Here is a 19,416-nt window from a genome sequence, read left to right on the forward strand (position 1 = left end):
TTAATACTTAACGTAATCTTTGAATCACAGCAGCGAACTGATGAGCGACAAGATAGTAATACCAGTTTATACATTATTGTTACAATTTTACCTGCCAATTTTCGTACATGCGTTAATCAGGCCGAATATAGCTATTCGTTGCAACACTAATAAGTTCACTTCTTATGATGATGATGATTATACGTCTTATTAACTTTGATTGAGTGTAATGAGAATATTTATTTATTTTCAATTTGTTAATGAGTCAGTGTCCAGTCTCCACTGGTCTGTGTTTTTACAAAGTTGTTCTTTATCGGATATTGTCCTGTTTTTAGTGCCTTTTTTAAAATTTTTGTTTTCATGACCGATTGTTGGTTTTGTTTGCAGTGATATTAAATACATTAAGCTTGAGCCCAACAAATGACTATTTTTAACCATTTTTTGTGATGAATACTATATACTATATGAATATTTGTAGCAAAAAAGAATGATATTTTATAACGCCGCCGCAATAAAAAGCTTGGTCTATAATAATACTGTATTAGAAGACTCAGTCGCATAAACTTATATCTATTTCTGGGTGGAGATAACGATGTACTAAGTGAATGCTTATTTATTTATATGATAGGTATTCACGTTCATCTGATAACCCATTGTTACCTAGACAGTTAGATCAATATTTAGAAATTCCACAGCTCCAGCTTAAAAAGCAGGCTTGTAAACACAAATTTTCACATAATAAGCAAGTAAGGCAATAATAGTACCCGTCAGTTCGGACAATATTATCGAGCAGGAGGCGGGGTCACGAACACGATCCTCTATTAGCGCATTGTTAGCGCGCGTCGGCGGTTCGTGATCTTCTCCTGATCACTTCCGACGGAGCGTTCGCGTGTTCGCTCATCTTTCAGCGGATATACGAATAATATGAAGCCATTGACCGCTCGGACTGCGGAAGCTAGGTTTGCGAATCACGAAAAATGTATCGCTCCATAGCGACTATTACACTTTTTGTCTGAACACTTAGCTTTTAGGCGTAACACGGACTTAAATTATAATTCATTTCCATATTTTGTGTTTTAAATAAAGATAATAACATGATAATAGGGATATTATATCTTAATGTAATTTCACTGCTACAAGTCCAGTATAAATACGTATCAGTTTTTTTACATGGTTTCATACACACTGAATGCCACCCTTTAATTTTCTTAGAAGCGCAATCGCAAACAGCGTGGAATACCATATAGTACGTGGAATAATAATACATATTTTGAATATCTAAATTTACAGTTAAGATACTTATTTTAAGAGCAAATTACTGCATTCCCAGTGCGAAACGAAAATTGCGAGAGTGTGCACGCGTGAAGGAAGTAAACCGTTAACTTGTACACGATTTTTTTCGTAGAACTCATCATCATTACATACGTGATGACGTAAAGTTGCTGTTCTGTATTTTTTTGCCGCAGTACATGCACGTCGTCGTGGTATCGTTGTCGAAATCTTTGGACATGTAAACTCCATTCTGCACTAAAATTATACCCGTTTATGTAACCCGCCTTTAATTTTATTCAAATTAAAGTATTAACTCCAAAATTGGAGAGAAATTGTTAAAATTAATTTGAATTTTTTGTAACCAATTATTATATTTAAAATTTTTATGACTATATAAGGTTAACCTGTGCTATTATTGACATGCAAGTATTTGTATTAAGAGAGAAGTTCAATAACCGAAGAAATGTCATTCTCGCACCACCCACTGAATTTCCGAATGCTCTCGTCATCACGAATCCTTGTACCAACATACAATCAGGATCTCAAAGTCAACAAATTGGAGGATCCGCCTACTTATTTGCAGCCTGATCGTAATAATTTTTACTAGATGAGCTTGTATTTACTCAATGTCGTTTAATAAGTTTTCTACACAAAGACTTAAGGATCTTTTTGTGTCAGATGCCATTTCGTGTCCATATTGCAGACGACTATTCCATCCATTCCAAGAAAAGTTAATTGACATGTACCCTGCAGCAAAAGATCTTCTTGACCAATACTTATCCAGAGTTTGGTTTATCTAGGAAAGCGATATCTTTGTGGGATGGTTTCTCTGTTTATTTTCGCATCGGGAGTGCCTCCGTGACCGCTTGCGCAGGCGACTCCATGCAAATAAGCACACAAATTACACATCCAATGCCTGTATCGGCGCCGCGCAATCGTACAATAATGAGCCAAAATCAACCGAGCATCGTGATCCACCAGCCTTTGCTGATTTACGATCTGCTAACAGGTACCACGGTCCCATCGCAATCATATTCCATAGTTTGCATCTAAACGCACTCCCGTTCACGTTTTTAGAATCTTCCCATAAAAGGTTACCAACACTAGCAGCGCCCTTCTCAATTTATTGATTATTGAAACGTGCTCGTAAATGTTAAGGTGATGCAGAGTGAAGAGATAAAACGTTAATTTAGATTTCGCTCCGATAAAGCCCTATAAACAATGTTTTAAAATTTTAAACAATAATTAAACGTGATAGCTTGCAACCTTCATGGTAGTACCACGTAATAGTTCCTTGTTAGTTACGGGTCATTTATCTGAGAAGATAGCTTATGTGTCGCGTTTGAATAAAGCGTACCTAGTGTACAACTGACACGTCCTAATACAAGTTTGACATGTGCTGCTCAGTAATCAAAATTTCTCAATACTAAAACTTATCTTTTGCAGACATCTCATGCTATTAATCAGCGATGGGAGTTGACTATATTAGCCATTGTCAAGCATGTATGTCAAAGATCTTAATCTATCCATTGGTCTCATAATGCAATAACATGTCATACTTACGTGTTATTGGTACTGATCTGCTTTTTATTAAGCTTTAACATTGTTTTACTACATCGTTTTTTAAACGGTACCTTATTGTTGCCTATTCACGTTGGCATTCATGAAGCTGTACATTGTTATTGAAACTTTTTTTTTCTTATAAAAAAATAAGTGCGCATTTGACCTCCATCTCACTTAATGGAAAGTGGCGATGAGGTCGACTATGTAGCATGCACACCTATATAATGCCTATTCACTCTCGCCTTGAAAAGGTCCAAGTTGAAACGTTCAGTGTGTTCAGTGAATTCCACTCCATACCCGTTTGCCATATCAATGTGGAAGCGAAACGCTTCGTGCGACTCCTTGGAATATCCACAACAGAGGGGTGGAACCCTAGCCTATGCCTAGTCCGCCGAGGATGGAAAGGGGAAGGCGGAATATTTTCAATATTTTAAAAGTATGCTGTTACTGCTTTCCAATAGACTCTATAAATTCTTGTTGCCATAAAAGTTCAAAGCTCATGTTAAAAATGTACTAATTATATTTTTTTAAATGTACTAATTATTATTATTATATTATTTATTATTTTATGTAATACCTATTCATAAAATCTAAATAACTTTCTTTGTGTGGTTTTGCATTCAGTTTAGGAACAATGTGGCTTACATTTTACAGTAAACACAACGTCAACGGACTTTATGGCTTGATACATTCAAAAGTAGAATTCAATGAAATTGCGTTTACCTATTTCTGCCGCCAAGCAGTAATGTAAGCGTTACTACGTTCCGGTTTGGAAGGGTAAGGATGCTGGTAAAATTACAGGCACATGGGACTTGTCAACTGATGTCTCAGAGTGACGGCCGCAGATGTAGTGCCTCTAAGATCTTTGCGATTTAAAGCTCGTGGTACTACAACTGTTATGGATAGGCGTGTTGTGTACCACTACGCGCACTACATGTTCGTCCCATCACTTGGTATTATAAAAAAAAATTATAAAACTGAATTTCACTATTATGAGAACTTAAATTAATATTTATTACTTATTCCTGTTATAATATATGTAACGGTATTATATATAATGTATATGTATAAGAATATGTCTTTTGCATACCATATCAAATTTATAAACTACTCCAAGAGTCTAAATATTTGGGAAGGTTAAAAGACACATCTATGTTTACTTTCCATTTCCTAGCGAAAGTGTGTCCTAGTTACTCTTAAAAAGGCTTGGCTAATGTACATTTACGACAACAATAGCGTCTTTTAAAAGTCAGACCTACTAATAGTTCTTAGTTACCCATATCAATAAAAATTAAGCACGCCTGACGGCCATTGGATACCTTATTTGGGTTCTGCAAAGAAACAACCATTGATCAAAGATCGAAACATACGGCTTTTATAAAATCGTTCAGACAATCGAGAGTATTCAACTTAATACATAGGGCGAGTTACTGTATACAAGAAAAATCTTGCCTTATCCAGTTTTTCTACGGATTCATTAGCCTTACTTACCATTTCAAGTTCATTGCGAATTACTCTTTCACCACCATATATGGAACCCTGAATTTGGTATGCTAACGTTCTTGTCTTTTTTCTTCCTATTTATTGTTCATTTAGTGGTCGTTGCGCTTTTTAAGTTTCCACCGTGACTCATTTATTGTTATACTTAATCAGATTACATATTTCATGAGAACCAAGCCGACCCAGCAATATTTCATTTGTGTCGCGATGCCGAGCATTAGATAAAATCTTCAGCTATCCGTTTAATAAGTAGTATCAGAACAGATATTATGAAAGGAAGCGATACTGATCGAGCTTTGTGATCTTGCCTGAAACTTACGAGTAGCTTTGAAACATTCTCAAGGACGTCCGTTTATGGAGTTGATTCTGTCGAGTCTATTTCTAGTCTCCACGTTAAATGCTGATTATTCAACAGATAATGTTTTTTTGTCGCTTTGGTGCGTACGCGCGGCGCTCGCCGGTGGTCGCTGTCATATTTCTATTGTATGAATATTTCATATTATTGTAAACGACTTTATCTCTACATCAATGTTGCATTCGGCATTTGTTTTATAGACCTATGAAAACGGTGGTCGCTTATTGCGTACGAGGCTTCTCGAATGAAAATAACATTTACATCGATAATATTATTTCTATTTCATGGTACAACACGATTTACTACAATTTGTGTTTTATTCTTGACAGTGCTGTAATTTGTTTGCATTGTACGCTTGCTTTGCTTCTTTGAAATAAAAATATATAGTCAATTTTATTTAGTTTTACACAATTGTCTTGGAACTTTAACATCTCTATCATGTCTGTCAGATATAAATCATCCATGTAGACTTGTTCCTAGATCTTTGTTCCTTAAGCGCATATATCACGTTATAGGTCCATGTTTCAAGTTCGCTGGTATGCAGAGAAACAAGTGTCCGAACAATAGAACTACAATTTAAGTAGACGGCACGTGTGCAATGTCGCGTGCCGTCGAAGATGTGATCTCGAGCACGAAACCCAACGTGAGGCGTGCCCCTTCACACGTGATTGTCCCCGCCGCAAACCTAACTTAAGATCGCATCGTACTGATCTGCCAACTAATGCGAACACCTTAGCAGAGTTGCAACTTTAATGTACGGAATTGCGAGCCTCTTCTATGTTTTCATTTACAGAATGCCTCTGTTAGTCCCTATCAAAAGTTGTTTTCAAAGATTTTCGGAATTGTCTGTATGTGACCGCTAAATAAAATCCAACTCCGATTTCACTTCGCTTTTCTTGACATTAAATTCAATAGTAGGTATTCCTAAATTCACTATCGGATCAAGACTGCTGCCGCCCTTACCCCGGCTTTTTTTCGAAAAGATTGGAGGTGATAGTATGAAGTTAGTGTGAATATCATAGAACGGTCCAAAGTGATACTAAATATATAATATAATATAACAACTGAACCAGTAATGCAATAACAGATTTGGAGTTACGTGCGAAGACCATAAATAGATCCCAAGGGCGCATTTATTCGACACGAATTTCATCGCGCTCACGCCATGCTGAGACCGCATGGCCGCCGCGCAGCGACCACATGCATCTAAGGGCGCGTTCAAATTAGACACTGTTAGATGCGCTGCAGCCGCGCGGCGGCCGCACGACTGTCACTTTTCATACAATTTCTAGAAGCGCTGCAACCGCGCGGCGGCCGCGCTGCAGTCGCGCTGCTGTCACGCTCGGTTGCAGTCACGGTGAGTGAGGTATACATGTTAATTTTTCAAATTAACCACGATGGATGAAAATCGTGCGAAAGCTTTCACGTCGAGTAACTGGGCGCTTAATGTTTAAAGCGTAACATATAGTAGAACATTTCGATCTTTTGATGCTACACTTTTTGTGTACTGTATTTTTTTGTATTGTAGGTACTCTTCTTATAATGTTACAGAAGATGGATTTGAATTGATATTTCAATAAAATAATTTGTAAAACTTAATATAGCGTAAATTGGAATGTTTTTTTTTGGAAAATTAAAAATAAGGCATTTAATTAATAACTATTGTAACTATAGTGAAAAAATAGGGTGATTTGCATCAATATTAGACATAACTGGTTGAAGACTGTACCACCTCAGTCAACCGTGGCCATGGGACCTGTAAAGGGCCCGAAACGTCGGTTTGTTTGAAAAAACAAATATACGCGATTTAAATCCGGAAAAATAGTATCATTTCCTATGTGTAACAATCGCGAAAACCTAAGAACTTTTTAATTTTATTTCAAATTTATGACATGTCAATGAAACTTGTATATTTTTACAATATATTATTTTAAATTACTGCCATTTTTTCTTCAAACGTAAACACTGGTTATGTTACAGATGAGTTATAATACTAATTAATTCAATTTTGCCAAAATTTAGGTCAATGTAGAACCAAATGAGCGATTTGTGTTAATGTTGTCTATTTATGCTGCGTGTATCATGTAATGTATACAGGGCGTCACACGCCTATGTGGTACGGAGGGAAAGTACTTTAAATAATGTAGATAGGATATTTTTCTTCACGAAGACATTGTTTATGTTTAAAAGTAAGTTATACCGCATTCAAAGACTTCAAAGTTCCTTGCCTCACCTGCACTCTCATCTGCTACTAGCCCTAGCTGGTACAATAGCGCGCGACTTGTGCGAGAGCGACATACGTAGAGCGTGTGATTTCTATGCGAGAGTAGCAGTATCTCGCGCTTTATATCGCTTTCGCTCAAATCACGCGTTATCGTACTAGCCCTACTGGGAATTAAAGCAACCAAATGTGAAAATAAGAGATCACGTATTTTTACGATGCCGATCAAAAAGGTCAATTGTAAGAGTTAATTCCATGTAAATAACATAGTATCTCAAATGAAAGAAACAATTCAATTCTACAATTTAGTAAAGGAAAGAAACTTGAAACTGACACTGTATCTACGGTGTTTGCAATGAATTTATCTATAATTTTCAAATTCGTAACCTGTCTAGCTCACAGAGATAAATGCATTAAAATACTGATCATTATCATTTTTATCTTCACTTGCAACAAACTGTGCAAGGAAATATAGTTCCTGATGTACGTGAAATGAAACGATAATGCCGAATTATAAAACACATTAATTTTCTTAAACGTAAAAATACTGTGTTGCTCAAAGAGCCGTGGTAGCTTAATGGTTTGACCTACCGCCTCTGAAGCAGAGCAGAGAACCCAAGGCTCTGAGTTTTTCGGAATTTATGTGCGTAATTTAATTTGAAATGTACCATGAGATTTTCGGTGAAGGAAAACATCGTGATGAAACCTGAACGTCGAAATAGGCACTACCCTCGGAAAACGTGTGAAGTCCCCAACCCACATTGGGTCAGACTATGGTTTAAAACCTTCGCTTGAGAGACCCGTGCCCAGTATAATTTTAAAAGAATTTGAAACGAATTTATCCTTTTGATCAGCATCACAAAAAACAGGATATTTTTTTCACATTTGTCAGTTCGATTCCCTCATGTGGCAAGCAACGTTTTTTTAAAAATAAAATAATATCTCCATGAAGCAAAATATCTAAAATATTTAAAATGCTCTCTTCACCCTGTATATTTTTAGAGTTGTAATGCGGCATTACTTTCTTTATAGCGAACAACTTTCTTATACAACTAAGTAAATTAAGTAACACATTTTTTTTACTTCCTTTGCTACGTAGAGCAGTAGAATTTGGTGACTTTTATAAATTTTTTTCTTAATTTTCATGAAAGAAATGCCGAGTTCAGCGATTTCTGCTGTAGAATTGCAAACAATTAGAACTATTAATTTTTGCTGCTTTTTTAGGTTGTTTTCAAATTCTTTAATCACTGTTAACTCATCGGAAATATGAATAATATAACATCGGTGTTTTAACTTCAGTTAAAACACCGATGTTATATTATTCATATTTCCGATGAGTTCAGCACCATTCTCTTTTAAATAACTTAATCACTAATATGAGTCTTATACTGTTTGCTAATGATGTTATTACATTTCTACAGAGATTTCTACCTTTCGTGCTAACTGTAATTTGTTTGAATCATTGACATTTGCAAATGGAAAGATGAACGGTACAGACATTTTCTAAAGATTTCCAAAGTTGAATAAATGGAGATTCGATGACGATTTAATATAAAGCACATTAAGAAAATTTGCAACACCATGACGGCCGTCAGTGCACCTCGGATGATGATGGATGGAAGCTTAAAACGTTTTCTTTATTTTGTCGCCAATTTTGATTGAAATTATTATTACATTTCTCCACTTGCGTGTATTTTGATATACGTAAAGATAATAATGTCCGGCACTGTTTGTGTGTTCCCTTTACATAGTTATTCAGTTTCTAGTTTCTGCGTACCTACTTAATCGGTTACATGTCATAGCTGCTTAGAATATCGATGCGGTACTAATTCCACCTTTATCTAATTAACATAAGTAGCTTCGTGGCTGTGTGTGGGGAAAACTAGTCAGCGTGCACTTATGTATTTATAGCTTCTTATCGTAGTAGGGTTCGTGGTCGTCTTAAAGCTGAGTAATAGCTCTTTTTCTCTGTCTAAAATTATTCACTAAAATCTTTTGAGCTTTGTTACATATTTGGAACTTTGAAAATGCAAAATAAAACAAACTGTATTTTTGAAAGTTTATTTTAGGTAATGACATACTGGTTCAATTGAGTTAGGTATAAAGTTCACGGCTTTTCAAATGGCTTAGAAATCGATGTTTTTTAGTAAACATCGATTTCTAAGCCACGAGTATAAATGAAAATAATACGTTCAGTACACATTGTTGAAGATGCAATTAAACTGCAAAGATCAAAAGCTTACTATTCGTTTAGGTATTTATTTATATTAGGAATTTATTAAATAGGTATAATTCGATTCTCAAACATAAATTATGTAAAAAAGAAACTACTCTAAATTAAATAAATTACGATGTCGGGACGGCCGTCAATCCATCGTCTCTTGACTTAGGTCGCACGTTCGGGTATCTACTTAAAAGGTACTAAATTGTTACTTTTTACTTAGCACTATCATTAAAATCAGGCTTACTCTACTTTAAAAAAATATGGTACAATACGATTACGGACTTCCGCTGAAGTGGACGTCCGAGCGTAAAGTGAACGAATGAGCGACGTGATCTCGATAACGACTCACGGCCACGACCCCGCGGACGACGCCGGAGATGGGGACAAGCGAGCGTTGTCACACATTACATACACACACAGGCGGAAACTCAGCGCACCGGCCCTCGCATCCATCCACAGTCGCGCACGCTCTTGTGGTCGTCCCCTTCTCCGTGTCGCGCGCACCTGCGTTTCGCCCGTACGTAGCGCATGACGCGGGTGCGCTTGGACACTACACATACAAAACCGCTATCGGCATCCATGCTCTTAACTTTATGAACGTCGCTTCTGACGACGACGTTTTGTAGAGACGGGACTCGATGGGGGTTTTTAATCTACTGAAATAAACTACTATTGCGTACACTGATCACGTCGACACCCCACAATCACTCAGAAATGCCTCTGGTGAGCACGGGAGAAACTGGCATCATAGACTTTGCAGAGAGCGGACGGAGCGTTAGGCCCAGGAAGAAGCTCAGCTGCCTTTGCAGCCGCGCGTCGTCGTTGCCAACTGCAGGTCCACGCTGCAAGCACGACTAGTTGTGCTGCCAGGAAAGCAGCAGCTGCGAGCATGGCACCCGCTGCATTCACACAGGTGACGTCGGTCTCTCTGACGAACACTGAATCTTCAGTTACATTCTTCGCACGTTGCTTGTCGAAGCCAAATTTGTCAGTAATCTGAATCGTTTGCACCAGCAGCATGTCTTCAGTAGGTGCAGCTGGGGATGAACGTCTCTTTCTTCTGCCATAGGACATAACGGAGCGTAGCTCGTTCGGGCCACCGTCGCACTGAACAGGCTCACATGTAGGCATACAGGGTGTCACCAAAGCTCGGAACTGTACCACTTCGGACGAAGGGAATTTGAACGCATCGAAATGCGACAACAGCATCTGGAAAATATGAATAACTTGGTAAAATATATCTTGCCACCTAATAGTAATGTCCTGCGTAAACCGGCCCTATCTAGTTCAATAGAAATTCCACAGCCTTACTTTACAAGTAAAATTTACCAAACAGTTTGATTTAGCGCTGGAACTAATTTAATTGTCCATTGGACAAGAATAATGTCATAAATTTACAATAAAATTTGAACCGTAATTTTCTAGGACTTCACAATTATAAATGAGTTCATGTCGCTAACTCCGTTAATTTTGATTAGTTACCTTTCCGCTCGGCGCTGATTTAAACAGAGGACCCATAATGAAGTGGTCTGTGGGACAACCGTCGCTATCAATAAGAGTAATTTCACTGGAATCGACGCCGTCCATAGCAACCAGTTCTCGGACAAAGATTTCAAATGGAGAGTTGGGATCCATGATTTCAAATTTGAGGGCCTATGAAATAAAAAAAACACGTTAATAAGAAATGAAATACTCCCTAAATCACAAAATTCAAAGAACGATTGGCTTACCAAAGGATCGCCAACTTCAGCAGAAGCGATAGTGTCGTCTCCGCTTCTATCTGTAATTTTCATAGCTACATTGGGGGAGTCGATGACTACCTCCTCCGAGAGGCTAGTGTGGATATCACCATGAATTCCCAGGTCGACCTCATTTGCTACGGTCTTGTTTGTCAAATCATACTGGCATGTAACCGCTAGACCGAGATCAGAGGAAGTGACGATAGTGTCGTGGTGCTGGATAACGACATCGTTTAAGTATCTGTAACGGAAATTTTACAGTTATTTTGTGTTTTAGTAACTAGTGATTACAGAGGTGTATTTTTTTGAATTGTGTCACCTGCCAAGTCCGTTTTGTTTAACATTGCATTCGATATTGTTGTAACCCATGTGCAACTCGAATTCCAAACTCTGTTTCACATCCACCACGCAAGAGTTAGGACTTCCTTTAGCGTAGATTTTGCCGTCGAATAGCTTGGAGGTCTGAATTCGTGCTACCATGTCGCCGGCGCGACAGTCGATAGACACATTGTAACAAGACGACAATTCGAAAGTAGCCGCTTCGGGTACTTCCAAGTAAGGATCCTAAAAAAAATAACATCGTTACTGGGTACACATAAAACAATAGGCTTCACGTTTCAATGTACACCACTTAGTACTGTTATTACCTGGATGTCAGCAAGGGTTGCACGGGAGTGATGAGAAAGGCGACACACATGGTCACCGGTGTCACCGTGATCGTATGAGTGGCAACGGAAAGGAGAGTTTAGACAGAGCTCTCTGCACTCTTCAACCGTTTGTACGTCTTGATACACCGAGTCTACGGTTTTTAAAATACGTCCGCCCATTTTTTTGAATTCGCATAATTTCGTTGGCTCTTCTACGCAGTTGTTCTCCAAGTAGTCAGTGTCTATAGGAAAAAGTAACCATGTTAACTACGTAAAATAATTATTGTAAGAACATGTTTTACTGCTCACTTTGTATTTTTTACCTTCGTTTGGTTGGAAGAAGTTAGTTCCAGCTAGCGTGATACGGTCCATATTAGACAATACGCACTCTCCGGTTTTATTATTGTAGTTCGCCGATCTGCAACAAATTCTTGTGGTTAACAGTGGCCACACTTTATTTGACTTTTTACAGCGCGTGAAATTTGAAGATTGGTTTTATTATATTATTTATATTACAATGTGAATATTTGTTTTTGTCTTCAATTTGCGTATCGACAAACTCTTGTTTATTGATTTGTTGCTAAAAAGCAACTTTTTCGAGGACGTGTGAGGTTACACAACTACATTGATATTTTAGCAACCATATTTGCTATTGTGTTATCGTTTTTACTTTCCGCATCTACACTATCTACGGTTCATTTCTCAATAGTTTTACATTCAAGTCCTGCCTTTGTTAGCATAACATGCGAGCAATCTGCGAGAACAATGTTATTTAGCCACTTGCTGACTTAATTTCGCATCAAATCCATGAAAGTAACATGAAGGTAAGTACTTTGAATTCAAATACATACAACATTTTGAGATACTTGTGTACATCATAGTTTACGTTTTCCATTTCATTTGATGGGAAACTTTCATACTTTTGCTTTTAGCTGGTTTTATCGTACATGTACACGTTCATATTAACTACTTAACCTTTAACCCGAGTGTTCCCTGCAATGTTATTTTCATATTACTTAGTGACCACCCGCATAAGGAGAATAGTATTATCTTCGTTCATCTCGCTCAATATTTTCTCTTGATCTATAATCGATCCCGATCAGATGACCTCTCCGCTAACCTGCGGGAACGCATTTTCATAAAGTATAGGTTCTTTACGTTCCATTTTAAATTCTCTTATCCGACGTTATTGCAACTTAATATTCATTCTTATAACTTTGGCAAACTTGTACTGAATCAACGACTTTTTGCTAAAATTAAAATAATAAGTGCAATTTTCACATTGTAAAAAGCTGCCATTTCACATTAAAACTTTGTAGTTGTTATTATGTAGCGTAATCTTCATCTTGTGAATAGGCTTGAACTATTCCGAGAAACGTTAATTCGAAGTAGCTTTTAACTTGTGATTACGAGTGTCCCGCTGCTACCGGTGGCCGTTGTGCCCATTAATGTTGGATGGTGAATGTAGGCAGGCCGCTCGAGAGCCTTCTTCATAGCATAATAATTACACCAACTACCCGCAATTTGTTTAGCTGTAATGTGTTCTACACTATTTAGACAGAAAAACTAAATTTCTCCACTATATTCCTACCGAACATCTACATGCTACACGTCTAATCATGGTTCTTGACTGTCTGAACTATTTCTGAGAATTGTATGCAATGTAATTAAATTTTAAAATCAATTTGCATTTTTCAATAACTATCGGTGCTAGTACTTCAGAATCATATCATAGTCGTACGTATTAGGCACTATTAGACATTAATGTATCCATTATAAAGCAACCGGCCTGGTGGTCCTATCTTAGTGGGCAAAGAATAGGCCATTTATAGACCATCATTTCTATTACTTATAATTTAAACCCTTAGATATCCCGATATGCCTGAAGGCGCACCTTAATACGGACCAGAACAGATTGTTTGGAATATTACAGTTTTTTTTGTAAGTATCGTTAAAATTTTTGTGTTGTGGTATTTTGAAGAATTTTATTTAAGTTTGCGACTGAGGTGGGTGGTACTTTTAACATTGTTAGAAGGGAATAGTATGTGGTTTATCAGTTATTGTATCGTGGAAATAGGAAGCGATAGGGCAAACCGCTCCCACACCGCTTGGTACTGGCGCGCGCGCTGCCTCGTCCGGGAATATTTGCCAAGTGTCGTGACCGTCGACGATCGCGATGTGCGCCGCCTGGGGTGCGCCCGCGCACCAGCTCGCTTCAATGGAGATACGACGATTTGTACTCAACGGTACACGTGTCGAACGGCCACGTAAAATCGCGCATTTCATTCCGTAATCGCGCTCACCAAGCAAAAATTCCTCTTGACGGGGCCAAGTCGTGGAATTTGTTATATCGACTCCTAGTCTTATATGGCTCCGTATCCGATGTAGAGACCTTTCCCGTTATCTTAAAATGTCAAGCTTGAAACAATACTACAGCAAAACGGTCGTCTCATTATAAGATGTGAACGCATTCACCATACGTAATGCTCTCAACCGTAAAAGTACCGAATGCCATATTTCTAATTCCGTATAAGCAACTCACGATTTGATTTGTGTTGTACTGAAATGAACATGAATTGGTAGTGAACTTATGGCTGAACTTTTGCTAAATTTTATGATTGCTGTCTAGTTTTACAAATGACCGTATAAAAGCAGAACACGATCATGTTTATTGATGAGCAGAGAGAGCTCTTAAGAAAACCGATCTCGAAATCTCACCCAAAGTAAGTGCATTACAAATCAGCGTTCGTTTCGCGGCCGCACAGTGTAGAATTCTAGATCAGCGTGAACGGAATTACGCGTACCGAATGTGAGGCTCAGCACACTATTTATGTTAATGATATCAAAAACCGTACAAGGAAATAAACACAATAGGACAGTCGTGTCTCGCCGCATTAGACGCCTGAGTCGGACCCGTGGAATTGGCCTACCTGCTTTGTATATAATGCTCGTTTGTAGAATTGTGAAACAGAACGGCTACCAGGAAGGGGCTGTGACTTATCCAAGAGGTACGGCAGAGATGTGCCGCGAGGCTGTCCTTGTAAGGAAACTTGGTGAAACTTGATTGACTTCGTTATCGAGCTATCTTTAAATTAGTTTCTACGAGTATGCCAGCTTAATGAGATAGATGATTTTCTGCATAAATTGTACTACAATCCGTCCGGTATTTGGAAATCATTCAATATCCCCATTGACAATGTTGTAACAAAAAGAAAAGTTTCTGTTTTGTACATTTGTTCAAACAATACTGAAATTAGCAGGACATGGACACTGACTATTTTTATTGCAAATATCAATGGCTATTAACGAATTTAATTGCTGAGTGTGTTTTAAATTGAAAAAAATACCAGTGGCTTTTAAATTAATATCGTTTTATGTTATCCGCGTCTATTTTTTTCTTTCGGGCATTTACCTTTGATTTACACATAATTTTTATCCATAATAGCTTAGGTAGTGACGTTAAATTCCTTTAGAAACTAATTATAGCATCTCGTGAATCGAAGTTTTTGCTTCGTTTGAATGTAAACTGGTAATTAAATTTGGTTTTTATTGTTAGAACCAATTAAACAGTCGGAGCTTTACGATCAATAAATTCAAATGTATAAAGTCCTACGACGCTTAAATTTTTACTAAAAGTTTCAATAGTGTATAAGCAAATGTGCCCGCTGTGCGTATTCAAAAAGTCATTACATTTAGAAACCTTTATAGCTTTTACTAATGTAGGCTTATATTTATTTATTACTAGGAAAATTTGCATGGTTAACACTCGTAAGGAACCGACACTAAAGCAGAAAACGTGATGCTGTTTAGAAGCCAATAGTAGATTCACCGGTTCCTTGCGTTTTGAATTGAATCGAAAACGACTTCCAGTGGAATATAAATCTTCCCTGGACCGTCCCTATAGGCGAGCTGTCTATAGTGTTTTTTTATTTTCCTGTTGCCATTTCCCAGTGTAGTGGGTGTTTGAATAAACATGATGTGACCCTTTTGTGCAACGCTAGGGATAGTACAACCTCAAAGAATGGACGCGACTTCAATAAATTCTCACCACTTTTCCACGCAAGTCACATAAATTTAGATCTCTGCAAGTCAATATAAAAAAAGCTGTGTTCTTCATCGTTCATTGTTGATTTTCTACAAAATCTTACAAATGTTTATCACATTCCACATCATTATTCAGTACTACCGTAAACCTGCCTATAACAAAAAATATAATTTTAAGCGCAACTGACCTGCAAACGAATTCGTTTTCTCCAAGGCAGAGATCGAGACACATCTGCCTAGATCCAACGATATGGGTCTTCTTGCCTCGTCCTTTCAAATGATATCCACGGACTCGGTCGAAGCACCACGCTCGCTCGCAAGGCCTCACTCCAAGACATGACTTCTGCGCGTAGATTGTAAACACAGGGAATTGCGACTTCGTCAAGGCACCTGCAATAAAATAAATATTATTAATATTGACTATACCGCCAGCCATAAAGTCGCCCAATCATAGTTTTATTATATTTTCTCTACTATTGTTGCAATTTTAACTATATAGAAAAAATTTGTGCTTTTGTGTAAAAATACTTACCGACGTTATAGATCATAAAAATTTTCGTAATAATGTTTGAGGAAACTTTCCTCTAAGTAATATGTCATTATGATTTTATAATACGCCCTTATTAAATCTTTAATCATGCATGCATTGCACGTGGTATGGATCAAAAGGCGTTCATCTTGAACGAATTTAAGGAAACCCGCGGCCGTCTCAAGAATGCGTCCAATAATAATTAGATACACTCGCTTAGTTCCCCGAACTGAAAGCTCTTTCTCTCGCTATCTTGGATACGCTTTGATTCAATATGACTGCTAATATTATCGGTCTCGGGCGTACACGTACAGTCATAATTGTTTTCTAGAAAAGCTAACACACGTGTTGTGAACACAAACAAAACATAAGCTAACCGCAGTAAACTATAATGTAGTCATGAGTAAGGAAATCATTATCTTCACATTCTTACCATACAGTCATCACTTACGTAACCTACAATATTATGTCAAAGGTTAGCGATATAAAGTTTTTATATGATATTGTTCACATTTTTATTACGATTTTCATATTAACCACGCAGTCAGTATTGTAATACTTTCTCGTACCTCTGCCGCTAATATTGTATTATATTTATCTACAAAATAATAATTGAGAGTCATTGTTTTCGGCTGTATAATGTGAAATTAACTTTCTATTTGATTAATGACTTAACTATTTGCATATCGAATCACTCATGTACGAAATCAATAGGTTTCCAACGTTATTGCCCGTCTATAAGGAAGCCAACTAATTTAATTTGACCCTGTAGAGAGCAGGTCATGGCGTAACCCACTTACATTAAGTATACACGCGGTCAAGTTTTCATTTTCGTGGCGAGAGTATTTTTTTCCCAATATGGTCTGATGAGTGAACGCAGACAATGCCGTTATTGGCATTCAAATGATGAGTTGAGGGGAAAAAAATCGGAACGCTTCACTTGTCTGAAAAATCGCATCTTCATGTTGAACATGTATAAGAAAACCATTCCCATTATTCGCTGGAGCACGCATTGTTCTCACGGTTTTCTTATATTTATAAGTTTAAAAATATCTGTGAATTTTTTTATTTTCCTATCTAAAGAAAGTCACGGTATTTTCTTTTTCTTAAAGTATCGAATACTTTTGGAACAAGGACATAAACTGCTATTAAAGTTGCTTGTTGTATACTATTCTTGAAGAGAGAAGTAAATTACAAAACACTATATTCACTCTAAGTAAAGTATTAGCTCAATATGGTACGCTATATTGATACAGGCGCCAACTATGCCACCTGCTAGGTGTCCCGGTTATACACCACCATCACGCCTCATTGTTCCGTTATGGGCGCTTTTTACTCGTGTTTAACAATCTTTTTCATACCATTCTGACGCACGCATGAAAAAAATTACTTTATTAAACTCCAATATACATTCAGAGCGTATTATTGACTTACTCTCTATTCATTCATAATGTATTATTTTGGTATTTCATTGTTGCTGATCAGAATACTTTTTGATTATAATTGATGATCCGACTTTTTCTTTTTGTTTATTGTAATATTTCTCATTTGATTGCTTGCTATTTTTAAAATAAGACTCATTACTTTCACTTGACATAAATATATTTTTAATAAATTACACTCTCTCTAACGAACAGTTACAATTTTAAAGATTTTAAGATTTATGAGATGAATCGACAAATAGCTAATGTGGTTGGAACAATGACGACAATTGACACCTATTAAACGCTGAACTGAATAAGTAATCCAGCTCGAGTTCTCATTATCGACCTGTAGGTTGCTTGAATGTGTATGAGACATGATTAACATATTTATCCGCGCGCGTATCGCACGCGCTGCAGCTTGAATGAATAATGTCACACGATATGACTCAACAGTTCAGATGAGGTCTACATCTGCCATCATTTAATTTATTCTCGAATGCGTTAGCAGTTTGAAATATGAGCCATCCGGGCTAATATTAGTCTGTATTATCTGACACTTTTGTTTTATTTTGCAATATTAATAGAGCTATCTTGAAGTTGCTAGGAAACACCGCGTTTTATAAAGATATGCAATCAGAATCGCTTTAACTGTCCAACTGGATGATAAATATCCGGTGTCCATTAGGTCTTTGTTTTTACAAAATTTGTGATACAGTTCTTAAATGTTGAATATAAAGTTTAATAGTAACAAAATAATTTTCGTACAAGCGATACTCACCAGGCAACTGGTCTGCGTCAGAGCTGAAGAGTACGCACAGTCCGGTCTCGTAGTTGACGGCACGGCAGGTGTCGTTGGCCTGACATTGCTCCAGGCAGTCGGTCAACATCAGAGTGCCGGGGATGTCGTCTAGAATGTGCGACGGCGCCGAGAACACATACCTGTAAACACACATCACGATTATCTTGACACATCTCTCGATCAAAATAAACGCAATTATCGGCATTACAAGTATATAACCTCTTGAATGTTATAGATTATTATGTTAGCTTTTAGTCATTCTTGACAGTATGTCGTCAATTCTCAATAAAGTTACGTTGTCTTTTTTAGTTTTCTTATTTGTTTAAAATAGCTTTCAAAAGCATCGCTTGAATGAAGTCGGATCTTGATAACTTGACTGTCCGACCTGTTGCATCGACTTGATAAACTTAATTATTCCAGCAATTATCGGTCAGTACTCTGAGCATACTTTATAATAGGCTAGTTTACCTTCAAGAGGCCAGTTTGCATTGCATGTGTGATTGAAAATTGTCTATCAAGTAAACAAGCTTACCCAGTAACAAGTTCAAATCCAATCATTTCTGGGTCACATTCTTCAAGAGAGTTGGCTGGGGCAGAAGGTGCTGAGACACCACTGGGCGCGGAAGGTGGTACTCCTCCAGACGCTGTTTCTGGTACTAGAGCTGGTGCTTCTGGCGCTTCAGTTGATGCCTTTAGAGGAGGAGGCGGTCCAGGGTTTTTATAATCCTGGGGTGCCACAACCACCGAAGGTTCCGGAGACGCTGATTCTACGGCGATATTATCTTGTGGTGGCGCTTCCGCCGCCGATCTTAGCGACCCCTCAAACTTTTTCGCGGCTTCAGCAGCACACACCACTAACACTAAACTTATTAAAAGCCGCATTGTATTCTCGGGCCGTGGCAACATTCGTTATCTGTAACAAAAGAAAATACTGATTGAAAGACTTGTAATGGCAACTTAATTGCATGAGAATTTTTTAAAAGTCATTATCACGCATATAAAGTATGCAGCTTGATACACGCAAGCTCATATTCCTTTTCCGTAATGCTTTCGATGTTAAAGATAGGTCGTTTGGTGGTTTACGGCCGCGTTATGCATTGGTATGGAGAATAAATCGTTT

At 37.6% G+C, this 19,416-nt stretch overlaps 2 protein-coding genes across 4 annotated transcripts in view; one reads left to right on the plus strand and one right to left on the minus strand.

The window, feature by feature from the left end:
• The window catches only part of LOC113237907 (autophagy-related protein 16-1), a 224,122-nt gene that overhangs the window by 27,831 nt on the left and 176,875 nt on the right, over nucleotides 1-19,416 (plus strand). The window lies entirely within an intron of this gene.
• The window catches only part of LOC113237906, a 55,132-nt gene continuing 44,775 nt past the window's right edge, over nucleotides 9,060-19,416 (minus strand). Inside the window, exons 3-11 of the mRNA XM_026474620.1 lie at nucleotides 18,829-19,209; nucleotides 18,276-18,436; nucleotides 15,733-15,934; nucleotides 11,824-11,918; nucleotides 11,501-11,742; nucleotides 11,173-11,417; nucleotides 10,845-11,094; nucleotides 10,597-10,767; nucleotides 9,060-10,323 (exon numbers count right to left, since the gene is read on the minus strand). Coding sequence (XP_026330405.1) covers nucleotides 9,823-10,323; nucleotides 10,597-10,767; nucleotides 10,845-11,094; nucleotides 11,173-11,417; nucleotides 11,501-11,742; nucleotides 11,824-11,918; nucleotides 15,733-15,934; nucleotides 18,276-18,436; nucleotides 18,829-19,202 — 2,241 coding nt within the window. The 5' untranslated portion in view covers nucleotides 19,203-19,209 and the 3' untranslated portion in view covers nucleotides 9,060-9,822. The remainder of the gene's footprint in view (nucleotides 10,324-10,596; nucleotides 10,768-10,844; nucleotides 11,095-11,172; nucleotides 11,418-11,500; nucleotides 11,743-11,823; nucleotides 11,919-15,732; nucleotides 15,935-18,275; nucleotides 18,437-18,828; nucleotides 19,210-19,416) is intronic.

Source organism: Hyposmocoma kahamanoa, unplaced genomic scaffold (assembly GCF_003589595.1).
Source record: "Hyposmocoma kahamanoa isolate Upper Pololo Valley unplaced genomic scaffold, ASM358959v1 94, whole genome shotgun sequence".
Classification (NCBI taxonomy): domain Eukaryota; kingdom Metazoa; phylum Arthropoda; class Insecta; order Lepidoptera; family Cosmopterigidae; genus Hyposmocoma; species Hyposmocoma kahamanoa.